At 53.0% G+C, this 27,585-nt stretch overlaps 2 protein-coding genes across 3 annotated transcripts in view; one reads left to right on the plus strand and one right to left on the minus strand.

Annotated features, from left to right (window-relative positions):
• Positions 1–1,786: 1,786 nt before the first annotated feature.
• ACSF2 (acyl-CoA synthetase family member 2) overlaps positions 1,787–27,585 on the minus strand; it is a 34,697-nt gene continuing 8,898 nt past the window's right edge. Inside the window, exons 2-16 of the mRNA XM_042915797.1 lie at positions 14,852–15,047; positions 14,349–14,477; positions 14,035–14,088; positions 13,549–13,667; positions 13,242–13,407; positions 12,570–12,665; positions 12,274–12,431; positions 11,884–11,975; positions 11,525–11,601; positions 5,017–5,124; positions 4,007–4,158; positions 2,589–2,730; positions 2,391–2,501; positions 2,173–2,241; positions 1,787–1,943 (exon numbers count right to left, since the gene is read on the minus strand). Of these exons, the coding sequence (XP_042771731.1) occupies positions 1,893–1,943; positions 2,173–2,241; positions 2,391–2,501; positions 2,589–2,730; positions 4,007–4,158; positions 5,017–5,124; positions 11,525–11,601; positions 11,884–11,975; positions 12,274–12,431; positions 12,570–12,665; positions 13,242–13,407; positions 13,549–13,667; positions 14,035–14,088; positions 14,349–14,477; positions 14,852–15,047 (1,720 nt within the window). The 3' untranslated portion in view covers positions 1,787–1,892. The remainder of the gene's footprint in view (positions 1,944–2,172; positions 2,242–2,390; positions 2,502–2,588; positions 2,731–4,006; positions 4,159–5,016; positions 5,125–11,524; positions 11,602–11,883; positions 11,976–12,273; positions 12,432–12,569; positions 12,666–13,241; positions 13,408–13,548; positions 13,668–14,034; positions 14,089–14,348; positions 14,478–14,851; positions 15,048–27,585) is intronic.
• CHAD (chondroadherin) lies at positions 7,151–11,323 on the plus strand. Of its 2 annotated transcripts, none has more exons than XM_042915799.1 (4): positions 7,151–8,132; positions 9,995–10,158; positions 10,433–10,578; positions 10,917–11,323. In XM_042915799.1, exons 1-3 carry the CDS (start codon positions 7,359–7,361, stop codon positions 10,572–10,574), a joined length of 1,080 nt encoding a protein of 359 aa, XP_042771733.1. In that variant the 5' UTR covers positions 7,151–7,358; the 3' UTR covers positions 10,575–10,578; positions 10,917–11,323. The 2 variants fall into 2 exon arrangements, with proteins under 2 accessions (XP_042771733.1, XP_042771732.1); XM_042915798.1 differs by having other exon boundaries at positions 7,153–8,132; positions 10,825–11,323.

Raw genomic sequence — 27,585 nt, forward strand, 5'->3', positions numbered from 1 at the left:
GCTCTTGGTCCGTTCAGTCCTTCACATTGTATGTGCCTGACTCAAAGCTGGGGACTGGGGACATCTAGATACATAAGATCAGGTCGCAGTACAGGTGCGACAGGAGAGAGACAAACCAACAAGAGACAGCAGGCAATAGATACTAACTCAAAACCTGCTGGATATCAGGGCAGTGTCCTCTGTGCTGTGTGGCTGGTCTGTTTCAAGTGCCGTGGAGTCAGTGGGGAAGGAGAGGGCACCTTGGGCTGGAGTTGAAGGAGCAGAGATTCCCAAGGACAATTAGCTTGGCCAGCAGAGTAAGCTGTCATCTCCTGGGTCAGGCCCGCCTGGGCATCTGCTGGGAGGAAAGTCACAGACGGTGTACTTGGGAGGGACGGGGTGCAGGTGAAGGGCTGGGAAAGCAGGCATCTGAAGAACTCTTTGATAAAGTGGAAAGATCACGGGCTTTGGAGCCAGATATCTGGGTTTTAATTCCAGCTGTGTGGCCTTGGGTAAGACTCTGAACTTCTCCGAGTTTGTTTCACCATTTGTGAAATGGGGCAAGTGCCTATTTGGGAGGGTTGGTGGGAAAATTCCAAGAGAAAATACATATGAAAGCACCTAGCCTAGGGCTGGGAACCCAGAGCACGCTAAACTTAAGTTCGTTTTCTAAAAAGAGGACGCCTCTGCTGCAGGGAGGTAGGTATTCAAAACAGCAGGAAAGTTTCCGCCTCTGTGAACTGGAAAGTGATGTGCCTTTTGGAACACAGCTGTTTTTATTTCTTGGGTCAAGCTACAGCGGCTTGAACTGGCCCAGCCCCTCAAGGAAGCCCCAGCTTCATCTTTTTTTTTGAAATCAAAATTGGGTTGGTTTTGGGGGGGGGGGGGTGGGGAACACAGGATGTGGGATGATCCCTAAAGGGTATGGAGTTTCTTTTTAAGGTGATGAAAATGTTTAAAACTGACTTTGGAAAACTCATGTAGCATTTGTGTGTCAACTATATACTTCAATTTAAAAAATAGACTTCAGGGATGACCGCACGTATCTGTGAATATACTGTAAACCATCGATAGGATACTTTAAGTGGGTGAATTGGATGGTATGTGAAATTATATACTAGTAAATCTGTTATCGTTTTAATTTTTTTAAGTATTTTTATTTATTTCAAGGGAGAGAAAGTGCGTGCATGCAAGTCGTGAAGGGGCAGAGAGAGGGAGAGAGAATCCCAAGCAGGCTCTGTACCACCAGTGCAAAGCCTGATATGGGGCTCAAACTCAAGAACCGCAAGATCATGACCTGAGCGGAAGTCGGATGTGTAACTGACTGAGCCACCCAGGCGCCCCAAGCTGTTACTGTTTAAAAAAAAAAAATTTAACATTTATTTTTTGAGTGACAGACACAGAGCATGAGTGGGAGAGGGGCAGAGAGAGAGAGAGGCAGTCACAGATTCTGAAGCAGGCTCCTGGCTCCAGGGTGTCGGCACAGAACCCGACGTAGGGCTCGAACTCACGAACCTCGAGTTCGTGACCTGAGCCAAAGCCGGGTGCTTAACCGACTGAGCCACCCAGGCGCCCCAAGCTGTTATTGTTTTAAAAAAGGATACTTCTTGCTGGACTAATCTGACAACAAAGTGAAAAAGCAATGATCTGGGTTCATGTCTCAAAGGGATCAAGTGAGGATTAAATGAAATAGATAATGCACACCAAAGTCAGCACCTTCGTGACAAGGAACCGGAGGGTCTGAAAGTGCCCCTCCCTTCTCCATCCCATAGCAGCTGTCAAGAGAGCACACCAGCAAGAGACCAACCAAAGAAAACAGAAGCGCTTTATGCCAAATCACAAAGACCGACAGGGGAATGTGGGAGGAGGGCAGCGAGGGCCTGGGAGGATCCCCCCCCACCCCCCGCCCTTATTCACAGGTTTAGATGTTGTTCCATCTGCTGTCGAAGTTTGAATTTCTGGATCTAGAGGAAAAAGAACAGAGTGAGAGCCAGGCTCAGGGCCTCTGCCAACCATGGTTCCCAGCTGGCTTGGTTTGCCTGGGACTGAGGTGGTTCTTAGGGTAAAGTCGGGAAAGTTTGTGGCAAGCCAGACTCTTTTGCCCATCACGGAGGGAGGCATAGGTCGAGCCACCTGGCCTTCTGTACCTAGGACCCCAGGCCACCCTGCCCCTCTCTGGTCTCCTTTACTCACCTTTCCTGAGACAGTGAGGGGGTAGTTTGTGACAAACACGACGTATCGGGGAATCTTGAAGTGGGAGATCTGCAGACCAGAGGGAGATAAAGCGTGAGGATGGCGGGGGGGGGGGGGGGGGGGGAGGAGGAGGGGGCAGTGGGCTGCCTGGCTGGCTGGCAGGGAGAAGGGGTTAAAGCACAAAGCAACATGAGCATGGGGCGGGTTGAGGTTCCCACCTTCCCTTTGCAGAAAGCCTTGATCTCCTCCGCTGTAGTCTTCTCCCCCTTTTTCAGGCGAATGCAGGCACAGATTTCCTCCCCCATCCGGTCGTCCTTCACCCCCACCACCTTGCAGTGCCAGAGACAGATGTCAGACATTGCCATGCCCATCCCTGTTTCCTGCTCCTGGGGGCTCACCTGGGCTGGGTGCCTCACCTGCACTTCCTGCACCTGCGGGTGTGTGTGAAAGAAATCTTCAAGCTCGGCGGGGTAGATGTTCTCACCGCCCCGGATGATCATGTCCTTGGAGCGGCCCACGATCTTGCAGAAGCCCTGATTGTCCATCACGGCGATGTCTCTGTGAGGAAAGCCCAGGGATGACCTCTCACCTCTGCCTCTTCTGACTGGCTTAGTCATCAAACATTTATTGAGCACCTATTGTGTGCCTCACACTGCCCTAGACTCTGGGGGATATGGCATAAATAAGACGTTCTGGATATATGCTTTGCGTGGCTAGCTTTTTTTTTCTTTTCTTTTCTTTTTTTTTTTTTTTTTTTTATCATTCGGGAGTCAGTTTTTTTTTTTTAATTTTTTTTTTCAACGTTTTTTATTTATTTTGGGGACAGAGAGAGACAGAGCATGAACGGGGGAGGGGCAGAGAGAGAGGGAGACACAGAATCGGAAACAGGCTCCAGGCTCCGAGCCATCAGCCCAGAGCCTGACGCGGGGCTCGAACTCACGGACCGCGAGATCGTGACCTGGCTGAAGTCGGACGCTTAACCGACTGCGCCACCCAGGCGCCCCATCGGGGGTCAGTTTAAACACGTCCACCTTAAAGAGGTTTTCTCTGACCCCCCCAATCTAAGAGAAGCTCCTGTCCCCACCACTGCTGCTTTCTTTTCTCTGACCCTGTTTTACTGTCTTCCTGGCGTTTATCAATGTCTGAACTGATCTCTTTCGTATCTGTCTTCCTCCCCAAGAAGTGTGGAAAGTCAGGGCAGGACCCTGTTCATCTTGCCTTCCCTTGGACCACCAGTGTCCAGAACAGTGCTGGCACATCGGAGTGCACGATAAGAATTTGTTCACTCGAGGGGCGCCCGGGGGGCTCAGTTGGGCAAGGGTCCGATTTCAGCTCAGGTCATGATCTCGCGGTTCAGGAGTTTAAGCCCCACATAGGGCTCTCCGCTGTCAGCGTGGAGCCCGCTTCGGATCCCCTGTTCCCTTCTCTCTCTGCCCCTCCCCAAGCTTGTGCTGTCTCTCTCTCTCTCTCTCTCCCCCTCTCAAAAATAAATAAAACGCTAAAAGAAGAAGAAGGAAAAAAAGCTTTGAGAAAAAATTGTTTTTCTCAATTGACAGATGACTCTTGGCTCAGGTTTTACAGACACCCGTATAACGCCCTGTCCTAGGCGCTCTCACCCACGCTGTGTTTGATCTTTTTGGGTGCTCTGTGCAGGGAGCACGATCATCCTCATCTGACACATTTTGGAAATGAAGTCTCCAAGATGTGAAGGAGCCCTCTTGACAAACAAGTTCTCTTTGTGTTAGTTTGATGTTTCCAGCTAAGACTCAGGCCCTCCCCCCACCCCCTCCCCCCACCCCCCCAGCCTCTCCTCGGCCCCCAGCTGCCTCCTCACCCTGTGTGATACCACTTGTCCTGTCCAATCGCTTCCTCGGTCTTCTGGGGCTCGCCCCAGTAGCCCAGCATGACGCAGTACCCTCGGATGCACAGCTCCCCGGACGTGTTCAGCTCGGCCAGCGTCCCCGTCTTCATGTCCACAATCTGGGCCTGGGACCGGGCAACTTCAGGCTGGGGCCTCCTGCCCTCTCGCCTCAGGATGGGGGGGGGGGGCGCCTCGGGATGGGGGTAGGGGGGAGCTTCGCCTTTCCAGCCCCTGGCTCTGCCCAGACCAATCAGTGAGAGCTGCTCTGGGTCAGCCCTCAAGGTGCAAGGGGCCCTCAAAGGGACAGGCTGCCTGGGAAACTAAGTGTTTATGCCAAGCAAAAAGACGGGCTCTGTAGAAGGCAGGGGCCGGGGGTATGGGAGAGAAAAAAAACTGTGTAGGAAAAATCTCTGTGCTCTGGCTCCTCTTTGAGGCCATCCTGGCTGCCCCTGAAACAGACAGTGGGGCTTGGCAAAAACACACCTCAGACAGGAAGGGAGGCTGCGGGAGTTCAGCTGGCGGCTGCTCAAGGCCACTGTTCCAGCTCTTTCCTCTCAGGCCTTAGCCTCAGGCTCAGAAAAAGCCCTAGGCCAGGCCTGGGGAGGACCTTGCTGCTGGGGGCTCGGGGTGCTCTTGGCACCTTGAGTGAGCTGTGTGGCTGTCTGATAGAAAGAAATGGGGGTGCCCGGGTGGTTCAGTCAGTTAAGCGTCCGACTTCAGCTCAGGTCATGATCTCACAGCTCGTGGGTTCGAGCCCCGTGTCAGGCTCTGTGCTGACAGCTCAGAGCCCGGAGCCTGCTTCCGATTCTGTGTCTCCCTCCTTCTCTGCCCCTCCCCCACTCACACTCTGTCTCCCTCTCTCAAAAATAAAGATGAAAAAAAATGTAAGAAAAGAAAAGAAAGAAAGCAATAAATGTCCCCAAGGAATGCGTCCCAGTGGAGTGATAGGAGGTGGGGTCCAAAGGTCTCCGTCTGGGGCTAACCTCTGTGTGAGGCATAATTCTGCCCACACTTTCTGCCTTCTGTTCCACAGTGTCCTCGGCGAAGTTCATGAAGGTCACGGGACTGTTCTCTGTTGTTCCGTAAGCCACCTAGAGGGTTGGGGGAAGGTGTTTGGAGGGAGCACTGGAGCTGCAGTGTGAAGGGTGAGCTACCCTGGGGGGATGTGAAGGAACCCAGGAGAAAGTGGAGGGCAGTGGGGTGATGGGAAAAGAGGCACCTCGGCAGAGGAGACTAGCTCAACTAGCAGGGGCCCCAGGTCTGAAATAAAATTGAGATCAAGGAACATTCTTTTCTAGCCAGGGCTCTCTGTTTCTTGCTTCCTGGAGCAGCCATGTGCCTGAGCCCATGGTTCCCTGCGTTCCCGACGCCCCAGCCTTCTCTCCTTCCTCCCCAGGCTGTCTCAGCACCCCCTCCCTGATTTCAGGCCGCAACATCCCCTCTCCCTCCCTTCCAAACTGAAGGTCCCATAAACTTGATGAGAAAGCCAGCCTGCATTGGCCCAGCTGGAAACTGCACAGACACAACCCACCCACCCGCCTGAAACCCCGAGATCAATGCCTGGCCTTGTGGTGGGTGACCCCAAAGCTTTGGAGAGTTTCCTGTAAATGTATTTCCATCACAATTAAAATATAGCCAGAGCAGGGTTTAAAAGCCAGTCACACACACACACACACACACACACACACACACCCACCCCACTCCCACCCAATACTTCCAGTGGTTGGAACATCCTGAGCAACAGAAAACCAGAAGCCAACCTTGGAGGAACCTAAATACCATCAGGGAATGTTCTGAGCCAACTATGACCCCCGTCTAAGGCAACGGGTGAAAGGGGCTTAGGAGAGGGGCTAGGTACCCTGTAATCTAGGCTCCTGATCAACACAGACAACAGACCTTTGTCCATCCTCCACCCCACCCCACCCCACTCCCCACTTCCTCTGTGGTAGCTGGCACACCGCTGGGGCCCCTCCCCTCCCCCTCTCAAACCCAGACAACAGCCTCTACCAGGCAGCCCAGGGCTCCTACCCTGCCTACCTACCCTCCCCTTTCCGCAGGAATCCGGACACCATGGCTGGCAAATGGACACACAGAGATCTGGTCGGCTGGGGGACGGCTGCCCACAGGACCTAAGCTGTCCAGAGCTGATCGCTGGTAGCCAGGACCTGACCCCCCTCCCCCCCACCTCGCCATAGTCCTGGGGCCACTGCCCAGGTGTGGCCTCTGCCAAGTACACCTTGGCGCCACTCTGGCCGCCACCCTGAGAGACCCCTCAGGGGCAGGTCCTGACCGCCGGCGGTGGGGATGAGGAGATGGAGATATTTTAGGGAAATGAAGGAGGGGGTCGGGGAGAGATGGTGTGACTGTGCTGGTTCAGTTGTCCCCGCTCCGCGACTGTGGTCTTCAGGTGTGTTTGCGAGTTCTACGGGTCACCCCCCCTCCCCCACTCCCCGCCCCTGTTCCCACATTTCTGGTTAGCCTTCAGCAGTGGAAAAACGGGATGGGAGTGCAGGGGACAGAAACTCAAGCCCGGGACTGGGCGAGAGGGGCCAGAGACCACACCCCAAGGGTGGGGAAGGAGCGCCCGTCGCCTTGGGGTTGGCCGGCCGGAAGGGGGAGCCCGACGCCAGCGCGGCTCGCACGCTCGGCCGGCGCCGCACAAGAGTGCTATTAAAGCGCCGCCGGCCGGCCTGCCGACCGCGGCGAGACTCGCGTCCGGCTGTCCGGCCCCGCTTCCTCCCTCCCCAGGGCCAGGGCTCCGCGCCGAGCGTGTACTGGGGGGGGGGGGGGGGGGGGGGGGGGGGGGGGCGGGGGGGCGGCTTTCAGGCGCAAACTTGAGCAAACAAATACGTTCGGGAACGCCTCCAACTCTCCGGTGTGAACTTGGGGCTCTGCATGCACTCGTATCCCCCAACCCCCCCAAAGGATGGGGAAAGGAGATGCGGGGCGGGGGGGGGGGGAGGGGGGGCGGGAAGGGTCGGGAGAGAGGCAGGATCTGAGAGAGCAGGGAGAAAGGGGCCAGGGGCCAGGACGAGGCTCTGGGGTCACGGTCCCAGCCCCCCCCCCCCCCCCAAACCTCGCACGGTCGCCAGCTGGGGGCAGGGCCCCGCCCCTCCCCGTCGAGGGCGGGGGCGCATCCCTGGGCGGGAGGGAGTTAAGCCCGGTGGCCTGGATGCTCCACGTAGAAGCTGGCTCCGGCTGCAGGCTGCGGTCAGGGCCACCGTATAAATAGGGCGGGAGACCGGAGTGCCCAGGACTTGCCGCTGCCCGCGCCCCGCCGCCGCCGCCGCTGCCCCCCGGCCCCCCGGCCCCCCGGCGTCCGGCCATGGCCCGTCCGTTGCTCTTGCTCAGCCTCGGCCTCCTGGCCGGCCTGCTGCCGGCGCTGGCCGCCTGCCCCCAGAACTGCCATTGCCACGGAGACCTGCAGCACGTCATCTGTGACAAGGTGGGGCTGCAGAAGATCCCCAAGGTGTCAGAGAAGACCAAGCTGCTCAACCTACAACGCAACAACTTCCCGGTGCTGGCCGCCAACTCGTTCCGGGCCATGCCCAACCTCGTGTCGCTGCACCTGCAGCACTGCCAGATCCGCGAGGTGGCCGCCGGCGCCTTCCGAGGCCTCAAGCAGCTCATCTACCTGTACCTGTCCCACAACGACATCCGTGTGCTGCGCGCCGGCGCCTTCGACGACCTGACGGAGCTCACCTACCTCTACCTGGACCACAACAAGGTGACCGAGCTGCCCCGGGGGCTGCTCTCCCCGCTGGTCAACCTCTTCATCCTGCAGCTCAACAACAACAAGATCCGCGAGCTGCGCGCTGGCGCCTTCCAGGGCGCCAAGGACCTGCGCTGGCTCTACCTGTCGGAAAATGCGCTCACTTCGCTGCAGCCCGGCGCTCTGGACGACGTGGAGAACCTCGCCAAGTTCTACCTGGACAGGAACCAGCTGTCCGGCTACCCCTCAGCCGCCCTCAGCAAGCTGCGGGTGGTGGAGGAGCTGAAGCTGTCCCACAACCCCCTGAAAAGCATTCCCGACAATGCCTTCCAGTCTTTCGGCAGATACCTGGAGACCCTCTGGCTGGACAACACCAACCTGGAGAAGGTGAGCTGCCAGCTGCGGAGCTCTGCCCGGGCTCCTTTTCTGCCTCGAGGCCCAGGGATCCAGGGCCACAGCCGGGCACCGTCCCTTCTCCCCTAAAATTGCTTCTGTCTCTCTGGCTGTCTCCAAGGTGAGGAGCTTTGCCACCTCTGTCCCTCATCTTGTCACATCCTCACCCCTGTCCCTAGTCTCAGCCACCGCCCTCCTAGGATTCCTACTTACGGACAGAGTTGGGGCTGCCCTGGCCCCTCGGTTGGCCCCTGGGAGGCACATCCAGTGCTCCCCAACCCCCTGCTGTGGGCAGGAGCCACCTCTTCCTGTTGGGCCCTTCCATCCCTCCTCTGCTGTTTTTTTCCTGTCTCCAGCAGGCCTACCACCCCATAAAGGAAGGTTTGTTTATTGAGAAGGTTTCCAGAGGAGCTGGGCAAATCAGGCCCACAAAGAGACCCTGTTCTTGGTGGGGGGGGGGGGGGGGGGGCGGGGGGATTGCATGTGTGCAAAAGTGGGGTGGGGGGCTGGGGGGTGAAGGGAAAGCAAGTAGCTGAGGAAGAAGACCTCCTCCATGCCCCCCAGAGGCCCTGGCGAATGTCCCCCCCCACCCCGCCCCACCTCCCAGTTCACACACAGACATACTCCGCTGCGTTCTCAGGTTCATTTCAACGGAGGGGGCCCAGGAACTAGGGGTTTCCCCAGGTTGCAGGGATGGCCCCATGCGCTCTGCCAAGGGACAGAGGCAAGAGCCCCATGACACTGTCAGCCTTTGGCACAGGACTCCGGGTGTCTCCATACAGGGAAGACTGGCTGGGCCGCACTGTCCCCCAGACCACTGACTGCCCTTTGCCCACCGCAGTCACCAGACCCGTCTCCTGGCTGCATCCTTGCTCAGCCCGTCCTCCCCCGTGATACCCAGGTGGGGTTGCCTTGGGTGGCGGTGGAATCTCTCCGTGGGACTGGAAAATCACTCTGGTACAGGGGCTTCGGCCAGGAGGTTTGGGCGAGGACCAAGGCAAGGTGTAGAAGACCGTCATCAGAACAGTCTGGTTACCAGGGAACTCCGCACCCCTCCCTGAGCCACAGAGATGAGGGCAGAATCATACCTGGATGGCAGCCAACTTTGTCTGGGTGGATGCGGCCCGCCCTTCTTCAGCCCCGGCCCCTGCAGACATGAAGTCGGATTTCCCTGTGGGCCACCGGTGCCAGAGTGGCCTTTTAGTGGGTCGCAGAGCAGGGCAGTAGGGGCTGATCTGGGGCGGGGGCGGGGGGGGGGGGGAGGGGGCGGTGCGGCCAGGCAGGACTGTGATGCCTGGGCCAAGATGCGGGCACCAATAGAATGTTTCCTCTGGAGCCGTCCAGCCTGGCCAAAGGCTCCACCAAAGAGGCTCCACAAATAGCATCTGGCAAGCAGTGAGGGAGCAGTGAGGACAGAGCTGGGGGAAGTCCCAGGACCCTGGGGCTGCGGGGAGCCTGGGCCCACTGCCCATCCCACCAAACACTGACCAGCTTCACCGTGTGCCAACGCAGGCCGCTGGAGCCAAACTCTGGCTGCCTCCCCAGGCCCAGTGTTTGTGCAGGGAGTGCGATGCCAGGGGAAGAGGAGCTGGGTGTGGTCCTGCAGCTACTGTTTACTCTCTAGTGTGACCCTGGGCAAGAGGCTTGCCCTCCCCCCTCCCCCCCCCCCCCCAGCACGCCCAAACCCGCCCCCCATCTGCATTTTGGAAATAACACCACCTATCTCAATCGGTGGCTGTATGGCTTAGGTCATCTGAGACAGTTTAGCCTCCGGAGCCACCGCTGGGGGACCTTAGAGCTGGGAGAGGCTGGACACCGGGGCTGGGGTCCTCACTCACGTCCACCTCACTCCCCAGTTCTCGGACGGTGCTTTCCTGGGTGTGACCACGCTGAAACACATCCACCTGGAGAACAACCGCCTGAACCAGCTGCCCTCCAACTTCCCCTTTGACAGCCTAGAGACCCTCACCCTCACCAACAACCCCTGGAAGTGCACCTGCCAGCTCCGGGGTCTTCGGAGGTGAGAACACCCCCACGCTACCCGCTGTGACCTGCCCTCATGGGATGGAGTGGAGGCACACTGGCCCAGCAGTACGACGTCTGGGGCACATGTCCTAGATCTGCTACCTAACAGGTGTGGGCCCTAGGCGTTTGTAAAATGAAGATGACAGTTCCAGGCTATCCTAGAGATAAGTTGATCTTGGCCCCCTGGCTCATTGTCCCCTCCCCCAACGCCCCACCCCCCCGCCCCCTGCCATCTCTCCCCCAATCCCAGCGACTCTCTGTCTCTCTAGGTGGCTGGAAGCCAAGGCTTCCCGCCCTGATGCCACTTGCGCCTCACCCGCCAAGTTCAAAGGCCAGCATATCCGTGACACCGATGCCTTCCGCGGCTGCAAGTTCCCCACTAAGAGGTCCAAGAAAGCCGGCCGCCATTGAACAGGTGGGGCACGGGTGGGCAGCTCCCCTATTCCCCTCTCCGGAGATTCTAGCAAGTGAGGAGGGGGGGGTCCCAGGATACTCTGTGCCCACAGAGGGGCATGCATACTCTCCATTTGTGCAGGGAGAGGAGGGGAGGACTGAGGCTCCCCTCTAGAGGAGAAAATGACGCTGCCTGGGACTCCCACCATTCTCTGCAAGCTTTGTCAAGGCTATCGGGCTTCTGACGCTGAACCTTGCCTCACTGCAGGTCCTGACTCAGCCGGTCCTGGTGACTGGCCTCTGCCTCCAGCTGGAGAAACTACTGACCTTCCCATCTCTGATCCCCACCTCTCCCCACAGCCTCTGCTGATGCACAGAGCTGTTCACACCTAGACACGTCCTGGCAGGGGGACTCGGGCACTCCAGCACGAACCCAGCTCCCCCTGACGGTGAGAGCTCTGTCACGCCTGGCCCCACTGCCACGGCTCCTCTCAGAGAAGCTATTGCCAAGACCCCAAGTCCTTCAGAACCAGAACCCGAATCCTCCTTCCCTTTGCTCCCCTGGCCTTGCCCTTTGGAAATGAATACCAGATCTTTGCCCTACTCCTTTCTTCCAGAAAGGGTCTTGAGCCCATACCCCAACTCCGCCAGCCCCCTGCCTGCCAGGACACTCTAGCGGGATACTGGTGCTTTGCCGCATACCCTCCCATGCTGCCCTTCTCTTCCAGATTTCCATAAATATAAATTTATGTATGTGTAATATTTACTCCCCTGTCACCTATTTCTATGACTCGCCAGCTGCTGATGAGGTCAGACTGCACTTTCTCACATCTGCTTTCTGGAAGGAGGGCCAACCGAGAGGGTCTTCCTTGGAAATCTGGCCCGAGCTCATCCCTACAGACACAGTCTGTTCTCACCCCGGGCCTGGCCTGCCCCCTGCCCGCAGCCCCAGCCCAGCTGCCACTCACCACCAGCTCCTTCATGTTTAGCTTGTCGATGATGGCTCGGATCAGCTCTGGGGGTGCGGGGGACCCAGCAATCACACCTGAATCAGAGAGAAGACTGACACAGCTCCCTGCTTCTCCAGGCCCTGTGGACCCCCTCACCTACAGCTCCTTCTAGAGCAGAACATTCCCCTCTTGCCCTTGACCCTGGACTTGTTCCTACACCTGGCACTTGGCCTTGGGCTGGTGTCCAAGGACACTGGGGATTTGCCTCCCTCCCACCCGCTTTTCTGCAATGTCTTGTTGCCTCCTAAATAAGAGATTGGGCACATATCTAGCTCATCAGGTCAATCCTGGCTTGGCTACCCTTGGCCCTACCCCACCTCCACACATGGACGAGATGTCGTAACTGGAGAAGTCTGGCTGGTTCAGAATGTCCACGAACATTGTGGGGGTGCCGTACAGGATGGTGCCTCTGTATAAGGTGGGGGGAGTCTCAGAATCAGGCTTGGAAGTAGAAGGGAGTTCCCTCTTCTTACCCACCCCACCCTGAACCCCCCCTCCGCCAGAAAGGGCCAAGGCTGTATATGTGGGAAACAGGAAGGAGAAGCTCTTTGGAGGCAGGAACTCGTCCTCCCCTGGGAGTCCCCCACTACCCCTGTCTCCATTTCTCTGGGCTGAAGCGGGCACACATCTCAGAAAGGGATCAGAGCCCCGGAGTGAGGAATCGGAGGGTCTCATCGGCCCCTGGGGGGCTACCCACTGATGCCCACCTCTCTTTGCTGATGGCCTCCAGCGCCTTCTTGCCATCAAAGGTCGGACAGGGTAGGATGAGGGTAGCACCATACATTAGGCTCACCATCGTGCCCCCCACAGAACCCAGGCAGTGGTACAGGGGGCTGGGCAGGATGATCCGTAACTCCTCTGATGTCTGGAAATGGAGGCAGAAAACTGGTTCTACCCCGGAGCCACAAGTGCCCCCCCAAACCCCACCCCCAGCCAGTCCCACTAGCCAGCAGGGGGAGCCCAACAACCCCACCCCCTGCAGGGCCTGGGCTAGCCCCCTCACCTTTAGGTGCAGCCTCAGCCGATCCCCTATCATGTTGGAGTTGTTGACAATGTTGTAGTGGGAGAGTGTGGCCCCCTTGGGGCTGCCTGTCGTCCCCTGATAAGACAAGCAGGTGACGCTTGGCTCCTGCTCCCCATGTCCTTCCCACCCTGGGCCACCATATGGGAGAGCACCGGACCGGGAGTCAGGAGACCGGGACCAGTGTCCCTGATCCATCCATTCATTGAACGTGTGTTCACAAAGGTATACCATGTGCCCGCACGGTGCCGGATGTGATGATCCAGAAATGTGGAAGATAAGGTCTCTGTTCTTATGCCACTCATCAAGTGGCTCAGAGAACTCTGGCCCAGCGGCAGATTCCCTCTCTGGGCCTCAGTTTCCTCATCTACTAAATGAGGAGGCACATCGGTCAGCTCTGGCCTGATGTGGCCCAGTGCACCTGCCTCCGTGCTGAGGAAGAGAGGGCCGGGGTGGGGGGGGGGGGGCATGTGACAAGGACGCCAGTTGGCGATGTTTTTTCCCGGGGCCGAGAGGACAGCTAGGGCCGGCCCCAGAAGAGTGTCCGCGCCCTGGGCCTCTTCTGTCATCTCCTCATTCTTGGGGAAGGGTCACAGGGGCGGACAGGGGTTAGCAGGCCAGCCGGGGCTTGGGGCCTGGAGACCGCTGCCCTACCGAGGTGAACTGGATGTTGATGGGGTCATGGCAGGACAGGAACTGCTGGGTGTACCGCAGCCGGGCCAGATGCTGCTCTGTGCTTCCAGCTGCCACCACCTCATCAAGGAGCAGGGTCCCCGGCAGAGGGTCGTCCACCGAGATGACTGTGGTCAGGTCTGGGAGCCTGCGGGGAGGGAGGGTAGTGAGAATCAGGGGCTGAGGGAAGGCCCAGGGAGACACCAGCCTCATCCCTGGGGGGTGGGAGGGGATCAGGGGGCCAGGGGGCCACACCACGCGCCCCCTTCCCAGTGTGGGAGAGCCCCACCTCTGACTCTTCAAGGCCCCCGGCTGGGCCTTCTCCAACTCTGGGCAGATCTGCTTCAGGATGTTGTAGTATTGCTGGGTCTTGAACTGCTTGGGGAATGTGACGGCTTTGCAGCCTACCTGTGGAGGGGGAGCCCCCGCCCCCCCTGGTCAGCTGGGAGCTCCAGGCGGGGGCTCCGGGCTAGTTCTCACTAACAGTGACTCCTTCTCACACACACACGCCACCACCCCGACACACGCAGGTGCCACACACACGCCAGCTCACATGCCTATTGCCTCCAACACACCTGTGCTGACCCCGGGACACACACGCCGGCCTTGGGTCTGACCGACCACCCTCTCCTCCCCCCTGCTGCAGACCTGAGGACGGATAGACTCTGGGTGTCGCACACCTGTGCGTGGCCTCTCTGACCGCCCCCGCCCCCCCCCCCCATCATCCCCCTGGTTGGCTGGCTGGCCAGCCCCCTCCCCCAGGAGCGGGTTCTACCTTCTTGAGGGCATACTCCAACTCCATAGCCTGGTAAGCTGGGTTCACAGACACCTAGTGGAGACAGTGAGGGTATGTCAGTGAGTGTCTCAGCCAGACCCTGTCCCTCCCGCTGCCTCTCCACTCTCGGGAGGCACAGAAACACCATGCCGTCAGAGGCAGTGCCCTGCCCGTCCAGGCCTCCTTGGGGGGCTTCGGAAGAAAGCACTACGCGGTCTGAAACCAGTCAGGCACCGGTTCGGTTTGGGGGCCAAGGAGCTGGGGGACTCCCCGTGAATTCTGCACCCCCTACATACCCAGTTGTTCCCGCTCACCAGAATGATGCCTGCCTGAGCGGTGGCCAGCTGCATGAGCACCCACGCATAGGAGTTGGGTCCCCACATGCCCAGCCGGTCGCCCTTGCGGAGGCCGATACTCAGGAGCCCAGAAGCAGCTTTGTCCACCTGGTGTAAATAGAGCACAAGGGGTGAGACGTGGGCGAGCCGGAAGGGGCCCTGACTCCCACCTCAGCCCTTGGCCCGGGGGTTGTCACCGGAACCACCTGGGAGCAAGGGACAGGCAGATTCCCAGGCCTCAGTGGGCCTGGATGGGGCCTGGGAATGTGCACCGTGAACAAGCAGCCCAGGAGTGAGTGATGCAGGTGACCTCGGGCCCCTTCTGCCTCAGCCCTGTCCCCTTCTCCTGCCATCCCTTGGGGTTCTCAGGCAGCCCCCTCACCCTGCCCCATAGCCAGGTGCTGCCCTGAGGGCTCCACCCAGCCAGTGCAGCCTGGGGGGCTAGCACCTGCTGACTTCGAGGGTTCAAGATCAGGACCCACCTCCTCCTTGAGCTGGGCAAAGGTCAGCCTGATGTTCTCCTGCGGGACGACCAAGGCCTCCCGGTCGGGGACCCTCTGTGCTATGGCTTCCAGGCACTGCCCCACAGTCTTGTTGATAAGACGCTGTCTTGTGAGGCCCTGGATGTAGCTGAGGCCTCCGACGGGCAGGGGGACGGTGCGATCTGCCCCTGCGGAGCTGTGGGGAGAGAGGCGATGGGCTCCGCTGTGCCAGGCCAGGCCGCTCTGGCACCAGGGGCTGGCACACCCGGCCGGGAGGTAGGCTGCTCACAGCGTGCACAAGTGCCCGCCCCTGCCCCATCCCCGACCCGATAGAAAGGCTCAGTTATTCTGCAACTCTAAAGCTGTACTCAAAAAAACTCTGAGCGCCTGGGTGGTTCAGTCGGTTAAATGTGGGAGTGTAACAGGTCTCAGACCCTGTTCCCATCAGAGAGGGTGTGGTGTGGGGCCTGAGGGCCGATGTTGGCCAATTCGGTGCTGCAGGTGCTATGCTAAAAGGACCACGTGTCCCTTTTGTTGATTGACTGCTTGGGTCTTGTAGGGGAGAGTCTGGGGCAAGAACAAGGTATGCAGGATAGAGGGGAGCCACACTGGATTTCCCCATAAATGGGAGAGGAAGTCGCTGCCACCTTGCACGAGGGTGGGTCACGAGGCAGGCGGACTGGGAAGCTGAGGGGACCCGCTGCAGCTCTGTGGGGAGCAAGGGAGCACTAGGCTGGGATCGGGGGTCTGAGGGCTCCTCCCGAGTACGCTGCTGGCTGGGTGGGCAACCGACACAGTCACCTTTGGTGTCCCATGTCACCTCCATGGAGCATCTCTGCTTTCAGCTACTGGGACAGTTCCTTGGGATCCTGTCTGCTCAGGGACTTCAGTTCTCTCCCGTTCTGCAGCTGGACAGAGCTGGGAGGCATCTGTACCTTCTCAGAGGTCCTGGTGGGTAAAGCCCTTGTTGCCTTGGCTGTGACTTGAATAAAACACTCTATGCCAGCTTCTCTTCCTGCCTCTTTCTCCTGCCTCCTGCCTCCTAGCATTACAAACCACCTGCAGCCTTGTTCTCAGGGGCATCAGGAAAAGACGCAGGATTTATCCTCTCTAGGCCTCAGCTTCCCCACCTAGGAGTAGTCTGAGGCCTGGATCGGTGGTTATTCTCAAGTGAAAGGGGATACTATGTAAATGACCCAGTTAATCTTATCAAAGGATTGTGGCCAGCCACGTAGGCCAAGTGGTTCCTGCAGGTGTACTGGGGGCAGAAAACAGCCCAGACAGCAGGGCTATAAAATCCTATGAGGCCCCACACCCTACTATCCCTAGGTTGACCAACCTAAAATACTGTTGAGCGGGCTCCCAGTGGCCACTATGACACCCCTCAAAAGGGATTACACGCCCCAAATCCCTACGTCACAGGCAAGCGGCGGAGGGCATGCATTTTTGCCCACTGGGAAACAAGTGTGCCTTCTTCCTTTGGGTTTGCCAAAAGTGATAGTTGCAAGAACAAGCATGTGGAGAACTTGCTTAAGAAGAAAACGAACACAGGGTTACTAAGTAGGAAGAGAGAGACAGAGACAGGGAGGCACAGTAACAAACTTCATCTTGAGGTTCTGAATCCCTAGGCCCGGCCACAGGTGATGTCTGCCTTCCTCTGGACTTTCCACTGTCAAAGGGCAATAAATTCCCTCTTTAAATTTAAGCCAGTTTCCGGAAGGGGGGGGGCGGGTAGGGAATGCCAAATTCCATTTGCAACAAGGAGGAAGCTGGAGGACATCATGCTAAGTGAAATAAGCCACACTCAGAAAGACAAACATTGCCCGATCTCACTTATTCGTGGACTCTAATAAATCAGCAAACAAACCAAAATAAACTTAAGCCAGTCTGAGTTGCGTTTCTGTTGCTTATAACGGATACATCCTAATATACCTACAGTTTTCAGGTTCAGTGGATAACCAGTGCCCTTGAAGGCCTGGCAGGCAGCCTCCCACAGCCCAGCATCGGGTTCAGGAGGCAGCCAAGGGAAAATCTCAGGCACTTTAAAGGTTTTGTTGTCAACAAAACATAACAGGTTTCCTCTTATCCTCAAAGTTGACCACTGTCCTTGGTTCGGAACCCGGGTTTCTACTCATTCAACCATAGATTTCAGACCAGAGAGTGGCCTCCTGGAAATTCTAGTTGGCAGATCAACAGGTTGGTTTATGTGCAAAAAATTCCCCCCAAAACTAGGGCTCCTGGGTGGCTCAGCCGGTTAAGTGGCCGACTTCAGCTCAGGTCATGATCTCACGGTCTGTGTGTTCAAGCCCTGCGTCAGACTCTGTGCTGACAGCTCAGAGCTTGGAGCCTGCTTCAGATTCTGTGTCTCCCTCTCTCTCTGCCCCTCCCTCACTTGCACTCTGTCTCTCTCTCAAAAGTAAATCAACATTAAAAAATTAAAAAAAAAAAAAACCCAGAAAAATCCATTTCAATTGTCACATATGTTATATCCTTTATCTTCATAGCAGTGCTGATAAGTGCAAAGGCCCCCAATAGGTCCTTGTCCTTAAGAAACCACCCTCGGGGAGTTTAGTTGGCCATGGCCATGTGGAATAGAAACCACATTCCCAAGTTTCCCTTGCAGGTGGTCTGGCCCAAAGGTGAAGGTGTGGATTTAAAGAGAGGTACTAGGTACAACTTCCCTTAAAGGAAAGGGGCATCTTCTCTTTTCCTTTCCCACCAGCTGGAGTGCCATCTGCGACAGGAAGGGAATGGCAGAGACAAAGAGGCTGGAGCCTTGACAGGGGGGCGTACTGTGCCGCCGAGCCTCCACAAGGTGGCTGTCACACAGGATGCAGAAAAAGAAACTCCCATCTCCTCAAAGCCACAGTGAGAGTGGGTTTCTCTGACATATGCTAAGCAAATCCTAATACGTACAGGTGGGAAGCATGAACTGCCATCCTATAGGTAAAGAGAGTGAAATGCACAGAGCCCAAGTAGCTGAGTCTGCAGCCGGTAAGTCAGCGAAACCGCCCCTGGAACACACATCGGGGAGGAAGGAGTGGGTGGGCAATTCTGTTCTTTAGGCTTTGCATGTGTCCCCCCAGACTGTCTAATCTCCATTTTGTTTTTTTCCACCACTGTTTACTCATTGAACTCAGGAACCTGGGACCGGAGCAGGGCAGAACAGAGGTGGGAACAGGTGCTCCTCCAGAGGACTTAAGAATTCTAGAAACTCGTATGAATGCAGTTTGCTCATAAAGGTAAGAACCACCCAACCTTTCGAAACTCCAAGCGCAAACAATTGATTCTTCTCTCCTCCTTCCTCGAACACACCCCAAGGGCCTTGGGCAAAAAGGGGCAGCCACTTCTTTTTCTTTTATTGTTTCTTCTTTAAGTAGGCTCCACACCCCAGCAGAGTCCAACCCAGGGCTTGAATTCACAAACCTGAGATCAAGACCTGAGCTGAGATCAAGAGTAGGACACTTAACTAAATGAACCCCCAGGCACTCCGTCTTTTTCTGTTCTTCTTCTTCTTCTTTTTTTTAATGTTTATTTATTCTTGAGAAGGAGACAGAGCATGAGTGGGGAGGGCAGAGAGAGAGAGAGAGAGAGAGAGAGAGACAGAATCTGAAGCAGGCTCCAGGCTCTGAGCCGTCAGCACAGAGCCTGACGCAGGGCTCAAACTCAAGAGCCAGGAAATCAAGACCTGAGCCGAAGTTGGACGCTTAACCGACTGAGCCACCCAGGCCCCCCTTTCTTTTTTTGTTCTTTTTTTTTTTTTAATGTTTATTTATTTCTGAGAGAGAGAGACAGAGCATGGGCAGGGGAGGGGCAAAGAAAGAGCGAGACACAGAATCCGAAGCAGGCTCCAGGCTCCGAGCTGTCAGCACAGAGCCCAGCGCAGGGCTAGAACCCACAGACAGTGAGATCATGATCTGAGCCAAAGTCAGACACTCAACCGACTGAGCCACCCAGGTGTCCCTCTTTTTCTGTTCTTAAACAGAGTGGCAGACACACCATCTAAACCTGAAAAAGACAATAGAGATTTGGTTTGAGAAGTTGTGGCTTTTGTTTGTTATTATTATTATTTTTTTTAACATTTTTATTTATTTTTGAGAGCCCAAGAGAGACAGAGTGCGAGCGGGGGAGGGGCAGAGAGAGCGGGAGACAGAATCCGCAGCAGGCTCCAGGCTCCAAGCTGTCAGCACAGAGCCCGATGCGGGGCTCGAACCCACAGACAGTGAGATCATGATCTGAGCCGAAGTCAGACGCTTAACCAACTGAGCCACCCAGACGCCTCTGTTATTAATATTTTTAACGTTTGGGTGGGAAGCTAATGAGTCAGAGGAGGAGAGCCAGCAGTTCCTGTGGCTTCCAACTCAAAGAACTAAAGTCGAATGGTCTCCCCACCATCAGCAGTTACCCATGGCTAAGCAGAGGATCCCCCTTCTGACATATTGTCAGAAGGTCAGTAGTAGTGTCTCATATTTACATCCTTTTACATCATTTTACCATGTCTCATCATCACAAGAATGGTGAGTACAATACAGGGAGATATTTTGAGAGAGACCATCCACGTAATTTTTATTACAGTATATTGTTATAATTGTTCTTTTATTATTATTGTTGTTAATCTCATACATGACTAACTTATAAATTAAACCTTACCATAGGTATGTCTCCATAGGAAAAAAACGTTGTATATATATTTTGGTGCTAGCTGTGGTTTTAGGTGTCCACTGCGGGTCTTGGAACATATCCCCCATGGATAAGGAGAAACTACCGTAAATATTTAGTGAGGCCTTCAGCTACTTGGGTTGGGCGTCCTAAAACACATAAATGAGGCAGGTGGGAGCCGTGAAAAACCGGAGACAAAGCCCCACCTAAAGGTGTCCTTGGAGAGTTGCACTTGAGAATTCAGGTGAGAAATCAGGAAATGAGGATTTTTCTTTTATTCTCTTGACCTTTTATTGTTGGCAACGAACGTGTTCACTGTTTTATCCCCAAGTGCCTCACAGTGCCTGGAATGTAAGAGGTGTTCAACGGAATGACCAAATGAGTGAATTATAAATAATGCTCCTAACAACCCAACGGAAAAAAAAAATGAGTGAAGGACTTGAATGGACGTTTTTCCAAAGAAGATATTTGGCCCACAAGCATGTGAAATGCGAACGAAAAGTGACACACCCTAGGGAGGCGAGAATCAAACAACGCAAAATAACAAGTGATGGCCACATGTGGAGACCCTGGAGGCCTTGTGCACAGCTGGTGGGAATGCAAAATGGTGCAGCCAAGGTGCAAGCCAGCTGGGTGCTTCTCCAAAAAGTTAAACACAGAATTAGCAGATGACCCAGCAATTCCAGTCCTAAGTATCTACCCGGAAGAATTAAAAACGGGGACGCAAACAAACACTTGTACCTAAATGCTCCCAGCAGCACTATTCACAATAGCCAAGGATGCAAACAACCCATTGGTTCCAGCAACGGGATGAATGGATACACGGAACGTGGACGGTCTACCCAATGGAATATTATTTGGCCATAAAAAGGAAACGTATTGATATCCGCTACAACGTGGGTGAACGGTGAAAATATTATAGTAAGCAAAAAAGGCCGGACACAGAAAGCCACATATCGTATAAGTCCGTACATATGACATGTTGAGGAGGAGGAAAGGCAAATCTACAGAGACAGGAAGTAGATTCAGTGGTTGCTTAGGGCTGAGGGGAAGGAAGGGTCCAGAGTTGATAGCGAAGGGAATGGGGTTTCTCTTTGAGGTGAGGGAAATGTTCTAAAATTGACTGTGGTTGGGGTACACATATTCATGACTCTACTAAAAACTGTGGAACTGTATACTTCAAAAAGCAACGTAGAGGGGTGCCTGGGTGTCTCAGTCGGTTAAGCGTCTGACTTCAGCTCAGGTCATGATCTCACGGTCTATGAGTTCGAGCCCCGCGTCGGGCTCTGTGCTGACAGCTCAGAGCCTGGAGCCTGCTTCAGATTCTGTGTCTCCCTCTCTCTCTGCCCCTCCCCTGTTCATGCTCTGTCTCTCTCTGTCTCAAAAATAAATAAACATTAAAAAAAATTTTTAAAAATAAAAAGCAACATAGACACTTCCACTCATAAATACGTATTCAGCAGAATTCATGCGGGTGCTCACCAAACGACAGGTCTGAGGATGTTTGCGTTATCTCCAATATGAAAACTACCTAAATACCCACCAGCCGTGGAACAGATACATAAATGGTGATTTCTTATTTGTGATGTTATATAGTAATGACAGCAAATGAACTATGACTATACCCAGTAATGTGGGTGAAACTCATTTAAGAAAGTTAAAGAAGCCAGATAGAAAAAGGTAAATACTGTCTGATTCCATTTATCTTTTTTTATATTTTGTAAATATAAATTTTATATTTTATATTCTTTATATTTATATTATATTTATATATAAATATATAAAATTTAATATAGATTTATATATTTAGTATTAAATTAAATTAAATATATTTAATATATAATATTTATATTGTATTATATTTATATTATATATTTTATATTATATAAATATATTTTATATTTACTTACTTTGCAGGCGGGGAGAGAGAATGAGTGGGGGAGGGGCAGAGAGAGAGGGAGAGAAAGAATCCCACGCAGGCTCTGCACTGGCAGCACGGAGCCCCACTGGGAACTTGAACTCACGAACTGTGAGATTGCGACCTGAGCTGAAATCAAGGGTTGGTCGCTTAACTGACTGAACCACCCACGTGCCCTGGATTCCACGTGTAGGCACAAAACAGGCAAAGCTAATCTAAGCTGCTGGAAATCAGGAGAGCGGCCAAATGGGTGTTGGTTATATGGGTGTGTAGAGTTCATAGAAAATTCGCTAAAGGGAGTGCTTCAAACATGTGTACTTTTCTGAATCTGTGGTATACTTCAATACAAAGTTTGAAAGAAAGCTCTCCTAGGGCTAAAGCTGGTAGTATTGTTATCCTCGAGATTCATAAACTAAATTTAGTGACAGACTATGGCATCTATTTACCATTTTGTCATAAAAATAAAAGCAGCATGTGCAAAACCCATCCATACATTAATAGAAAATGCTGGGCAAGTCAAGCTGACACATGATCTCTGTTCTAGAAATTACTCCAGCAAAGAGAGAATCTCTGTTTTGAACGCGGCAGGATCTTCCGCCCTGAGAACCCCAGTAGATGGTAAAGCAGTTTAGGTGTCCTCTGTGCAGTTCTTGATACACTGGGGCTCCTGGGCCAACCAGCCCGTGACACACACGGCCGCATGTTCTCCAGGTTCAAGAGCACAGAGCAGCTCGTGACATATTGCTTGCTGTTCAGAATGTCGCTTACTGGATGCAAAGGCTGTGGAATACTGCTCCAGCGGGAAGCCAGAACCACTGGATGGCTATCTGCTTTACAATGTAATATCCAGGGACGTCTGTAGAGACGTTTAATGACAAGTCGGGAGTGTGAGGGTCCTGATTCACGGAAGAGGTGGGCGCTGTCCGTGAGGAAGGGCGGAGGTGGGTGAATCTCCTGCAGGGGGGTGACCCGAAGGCAGGAAGAGAACGTTCAGCTTCTCCCCTGCAAGGCCGTCATGTGGGTTTTCTCGGGGGAAATCGTCCCAAGTGCTTTTGTCCCTGTCTTACAAATGGAGAAATCGAGGGAGAAGTTAAGCGACTTGTCCAAATGCTGCAGTAAAAGTTGATGAGAACGGCCTCATCATTTGATCGCAAACCGCTTTCCGCAAAAACAGACCAAGCGGCGTCGACCCGCGAAACGCAATGGGCCACAGACTCGGGGAAGAAGTCGACAAGTGGCGGGTAGGCATAGGGAAAGATGTCCGCTATGTTGCCCAAGTCAGGGCAAAACAACCGTGAGGCACTTGTTTCTCAAGAGATCAGCAAAGGTGGGAAATACTGATGTCACAACGTCTGCAACTTATTTTCAAGTGGTGGCAAGAACTGTGAGGTGTGTGTGTGTGTGTGTGTGTGTGTGTGTGTGTGTGCGTGTGTGTGGTGTGGTGCATGCGTGTGTGATATGTGTGTGTGTGGTGTGGTGTGGCACATGCATGTATGTGCAAAGACAGACAGGGCATGTATGGAGGGAGAGACGTACTCCCCGACACTTTAGCAGCTCGTATTTCAAATTCGGTCTTTTCGGCCATTCATCTGGGTTATGGTAGCACCGGGCCCCAAAAGCCGTTATCCCAAAAATCATATATACATGTATGTATGTATGTATATATGTATGTGTGTATATATGTATGTATATATGTACATATCTTGAAAGTGATTCAGTCTGTCTGATTCTGTAATAAATGAAAAGTCGTTACAGGGGAAAATGTAACAAATCAGTAATCCTCTGCCCAAAGCAAAGATTGCTGTCTTTCTAGAGGAGTCTAAGTCTAATTTGAAAATTCCACACAAGGTGTTCTTGCCAAAGAGTCCCCACAGGCAACACTGGAAAGCATTTTCAGCTCAATGAGAGTTCAGGGTACCCCTGGATACCCAGTCTGTGGCATCCTCGGCTTTGTGCAACCAATATGTGAGCTTATCCCAGGATAGGGAGAAGGACTCAGCAGAGAGCCCATGGATTACAACACTGCCCTCAATATTGCCAAAATAAAGCTCCCCAATTAGAGAAGATTAATAACATGGCTATTAATCTCAACATAAAAACAAGAATGACTGATGACACAGACTGTTGGCAAGGATGTGAAGAAATGGGCCTAAGTGTAAATTGGTACAAGATTTTAACAGGGCAGTAAAGACAGCAGCCATAATGCTGCTTATGCGTCAGGACCCCCCCGCCCCACCTCCCAGAGCCGGAACTTCCTGGAAATTCAAGAGGGAGGCTGATTGCAAATTAAGAAACATTTATATGTTGGCGTGCTTGGGTGGCTCGGTTGGTTAAATGTCTGACTCCTGATTTTGGTTCAGGTCATGATCCCATGGTTGGTGAGATCGAGCCCCATGATGGGCTCTGTGCTGACAGCTCGGAGCCTGTTTGGGATTCTGTCTCCCTCTGCCTCTGCCCCTAACCCCGCCCACCCCCCAATAAATAAATAAACTTAAGAAAAAAAGAAGCATTTATATGTCAGCATTTCTGGCAAACAGCATAAGAAATCTCACAAGGACCTGAATATTCAAGACCCCAGCAATTCCTATGTAGCAAATTCTTTTGTTATGTTAATAGTCAATTTGCATTCAATTTGGTTTTTATAAAGACGCATCCAAAATTGTATAAACTTCGGGACCCCCAAATCTGAACCCCTTCTGATTTAGTACTATCTGTTAACATTTGAATACGCATGCCCTTTGGCCAGCCATTCTACTTTTAGGAATATATCCTAAAAAACAAGCAACAACAACAACAACAACAACAAACTAGCAAATGCCTAAAAGTATGATTAATTGCTGCTTAGCAAAGAATTGAGAAAAACACTTTATTTCTATAAGTAAGGGATTAGATCAGCACATCATGGGGCATCTGTATAATGGAAAACTATGCCATTAAAAAAAAAATGAAGACACTCTATATTTAATGATATGGAAAATGTCTAATACATTTGAGGTGAAAAAGCACATTTCAGAATAATGTGAACAGACATTTACTGATGTGTCCTCATGCTGGTTCTCTTCTAAATACTCCATTATGTTGGATCTCTTATAATCTTCTTAACTGCTCCCGGAGGCAAGATTCATACCTACTTTCACATGGGAATGAAGCCCAAAGAACTGCCAATGAGTAACCAGGCTGGGATTCAAACCCAAGACTTTCAAGGCCTCCATACAATACAAAGTGAATTTATGGCTAAAAGTGGGCTTCCGCATGTGTGTTACATGAACATCAGTCTTGCACCATCTATAACAAGGATTATTCTGTTTTATTAATGAAGAAGAAAGAGGTTGATTTTCTTAGGGTTCCAAATCCGGTGGGTGGCAAGTTTGGATCCCTTTCTATGTGTATTGCTCTTTAAACTGCAGCCTGTCCACAGCCTCCTCTGGGGGCCCCTATGGGGTCTGGAGCAGCGAACCTGAGGCTGATGGGGCCCTAGGAATGCCACCAGCCCATTGAGAAATATCTCCACTCGGCCCCTACCTCCCAGACCTCCAGCACACACTGGTCTTTTCCTGGGATTTACTTGTGGAAACTGATTTACCTTCACTGCCTCTGATCTCATTGTCCCGTTCTCATGTTCCGGCTCACCTCTCCTAGCACCAACCACAGTGGCTTTGCCCCATAACTGCATAGCCAGTCCCCCCATTACACCAAGATGATAAGCCTTGTGCCCCAGTGCTGGCCCTGCCCAGTCCGGCCTGGCCTTCCAGCAGGACCTAGACTGAAAAGAGGGGGCTGGCTGGTTTGGGGAGGTCCCGTGGCATTCTGGACATTCCAGGGCTGGCGGCTAACGTCAGGGCTGGAGGCCACCATGGGCGCGAAGCATCCCACAGTCCTGACAGGGGCAGAACTGAGCCTGGAAGGAGTCAAGGGAGGCAGGGACCGTCATGACACCTGAGAAAACAGGTCTGTACTGTCTGCTTGGATTAGAAACTCCTTTGACTCTTGCTACACATTACCTGCTGGGAGGAGGCGCTCGGGACAGGGGCCAGAGGCTTGCAGGTGGATCCTGCCCTTGCTGGGGGTTGAAATTACTTAGGACAAAGCTCTTAATCCTTTCAGAAGCCACCAGGCAGGGAGGGTGGCTGGATGCGAGGGCCCCCCGGGAACTGCAGGAATACACCCCATGCTGAGGCAGGCCACTGCTCCCCTGGGCAAGGTGCCATGCCAGCCACCAGCAAGAAGGCTTTAGAAACGAAATTGAAAGCAATAGACTGTTTTGGTTCCAAGTCATGGACTGGCCTCTGCCCTTCCCCCGCCACAGGCATTTGATCCCAGGCTGGTTGGTCCCCGGGCCCTAAGAAAAACATAAATCATCAACAAAGCTAAAAGACAAGCAACTGCCTGGGTTTACAAATTTCATTCTACACGTAAGAGACCAAGGATTCGTATTTCGCTTGTATTTAAAACAAACTCACACATCAATAAGGACAAGGAACCCAACGTAAGAAATGGGCAAAGATTATGAATAGAGATTCACAGAAGACATTTCAAAAGAGCCCAATCTCCCTGCTAATCAGGGAAATGTCCATTCAGACCACAGTGAGATATGCTTGGGCCCTTTCTGGAGGGGCAAACATTTCAATGTTCATTAGGCAATACAAAGCATTTGCAAGAATGTGTGCACACGGGACTCAGGGTTTCTTCTGGTGGTCACAGCAGCAAAGCCTCTCCAGGGCTATTTCCAGAAAAGCTGGAAATGTCCACCCTTTAACACAGCAATTGCACTGCTAGAGGCATAGTCATAAAATGGAAAAAGAATAATCCAGATCTATAGCGTCCATGTAAATAGATCTTAGAAACCTACTGTTGAGAGAAAAAAAAGAATGGCACTCTGGTACAGCTTGTGCTGAAATTATAAAAGCCTAAGCACTGTTTATGAAAACAAAAAATAGGAAAGCTGAAAGCACTGATTACCGGCTTGATATGATTCAAAGTGCTTTCCACGGGATACAGTATACTGTTTATGGATTCAGAGACATATTAAAAGCAAAAAACTCACTCTGACACGACATGCATTCAAACTATAGCTCTCAGTGATGGATGGGTTGGAGGACGGCTACGACAGGGACTTGAACTTGATCCATAATGTTTTATTTCTTTTATTTATAAATTTCTTTACCAAGCACAGCTCTATGTTCATTTGGAGTGGTAGGTACCCAGGTGTTTGTTAATTTAGCTTGTGATCGTGGTTAATTTTTTTTTTTCTATATGAAATATTTAAGAAGGAGAATACCAGAGGTTGATAAACTCCCCAGAAGGGGTACCTAAAACGTTCAAAAGACGGAGCAACTTCCTGGCGTGGAAGGCGTGAGACACACCGGCCCTGTCATGTGAAGGGCCAGGGCAAGACCAACGTTAATGAAAGAGAAAGAGCCCCAGTCTGTCCATGAAGTTCATGTGCCGTACACACGGGCAAGCCTCAGTCCTCAGTCAACACACTCACTCTTGTGGGAGGCACAGTTGTAGCTACAAGTGCCCATTGCCTCCTAGTTCATGGCAGAGAAGAGGCAGATTCTCCTCTTCTCCTATCCCGCTTGGATATGGCCCCAAGATTCATGCCCCTGGACTACACACTGATCCCACCATGGGGCTGTGTCCCGTCCTCCCCCTAAGTTGTACAAAGACACCAGGCTGCTGGTTGACCTGGGAGTGGCACTCGATATGGGAGTAGAGACAGCAGATGCCTGGGCAGGAGGGGACAACGTGGAGGCTGTAATAGCTGTTTTACCCTGAAATAAAGTTCTAGTTGTCATGTATCTGCATAGATGGGCGACACATTTACGACAGTGACAACATACAGCTTTGTTCAAGAAAAGGACAGTGCTGCTGTGACAAAATCCAAACAAGAGCACGACTGAATGGTCGTTTTCTTAATTGATAGCACAGAATGACTGATGTTAAAAAAGGGTCTCGGCAAGAAAGAAAAAAAAAGGAATTTTTACTTAAGTCTCCTAGGGGAAAAAAAACAAACCTCAGACTAAATCAGTCTTACATGTAAAACATAAAACTTAAAAAACATGGAAGAAAATCTTCAGGATCTAGGGCTAGGCAAAAAGTTTATAGGCTCGATACCACAAGCATGATCCATCAAATTGATAACTGGGCCCCATCA

This window comes from Panthera leo, chromosome E1 (assembly GCF_018350215.1).
Source record: "Panthera leo isolate Ple1 chromosome E1, P.leo_Ple1_pat1.1, whole genome shotgun sequence".
Classification (NCBI taxonomy): domain Eukaryota; kingdom Metazoa; phylum Chordata; class Mammalia; order Carnivora; family Felidae; genus Panthera; species Panthera leo.

What these genes read in the sequence shown, in the direction of transcription:
- CHAD (XM_042915799.1), top strand. Translation starts at nt 7,359, where the DNA reads ATGGCCCGTCCGTTGCTCTTGCTCAGCCTCGGCCTCCTGGCCGGCCTG. An exon ending in ACAACACCAACCTGGAGAAG is followed by an intron (nt 8,133 to 9,994) that starts GTGAGCTGCCAG and finishes CTCACTCCCCAG; the next exon opens with TTCTCGGACGGTGCTTTCCT. An exon ending in CAGCTCCGGGGTCTTCGGAG is followed by an intron (nt 10,159 to 10,432) that starts GTGAGAACACCC and finishes CTGTCTCTCTAG; the next exon opens with GTGGCTGGAAGCCAAGGCTT.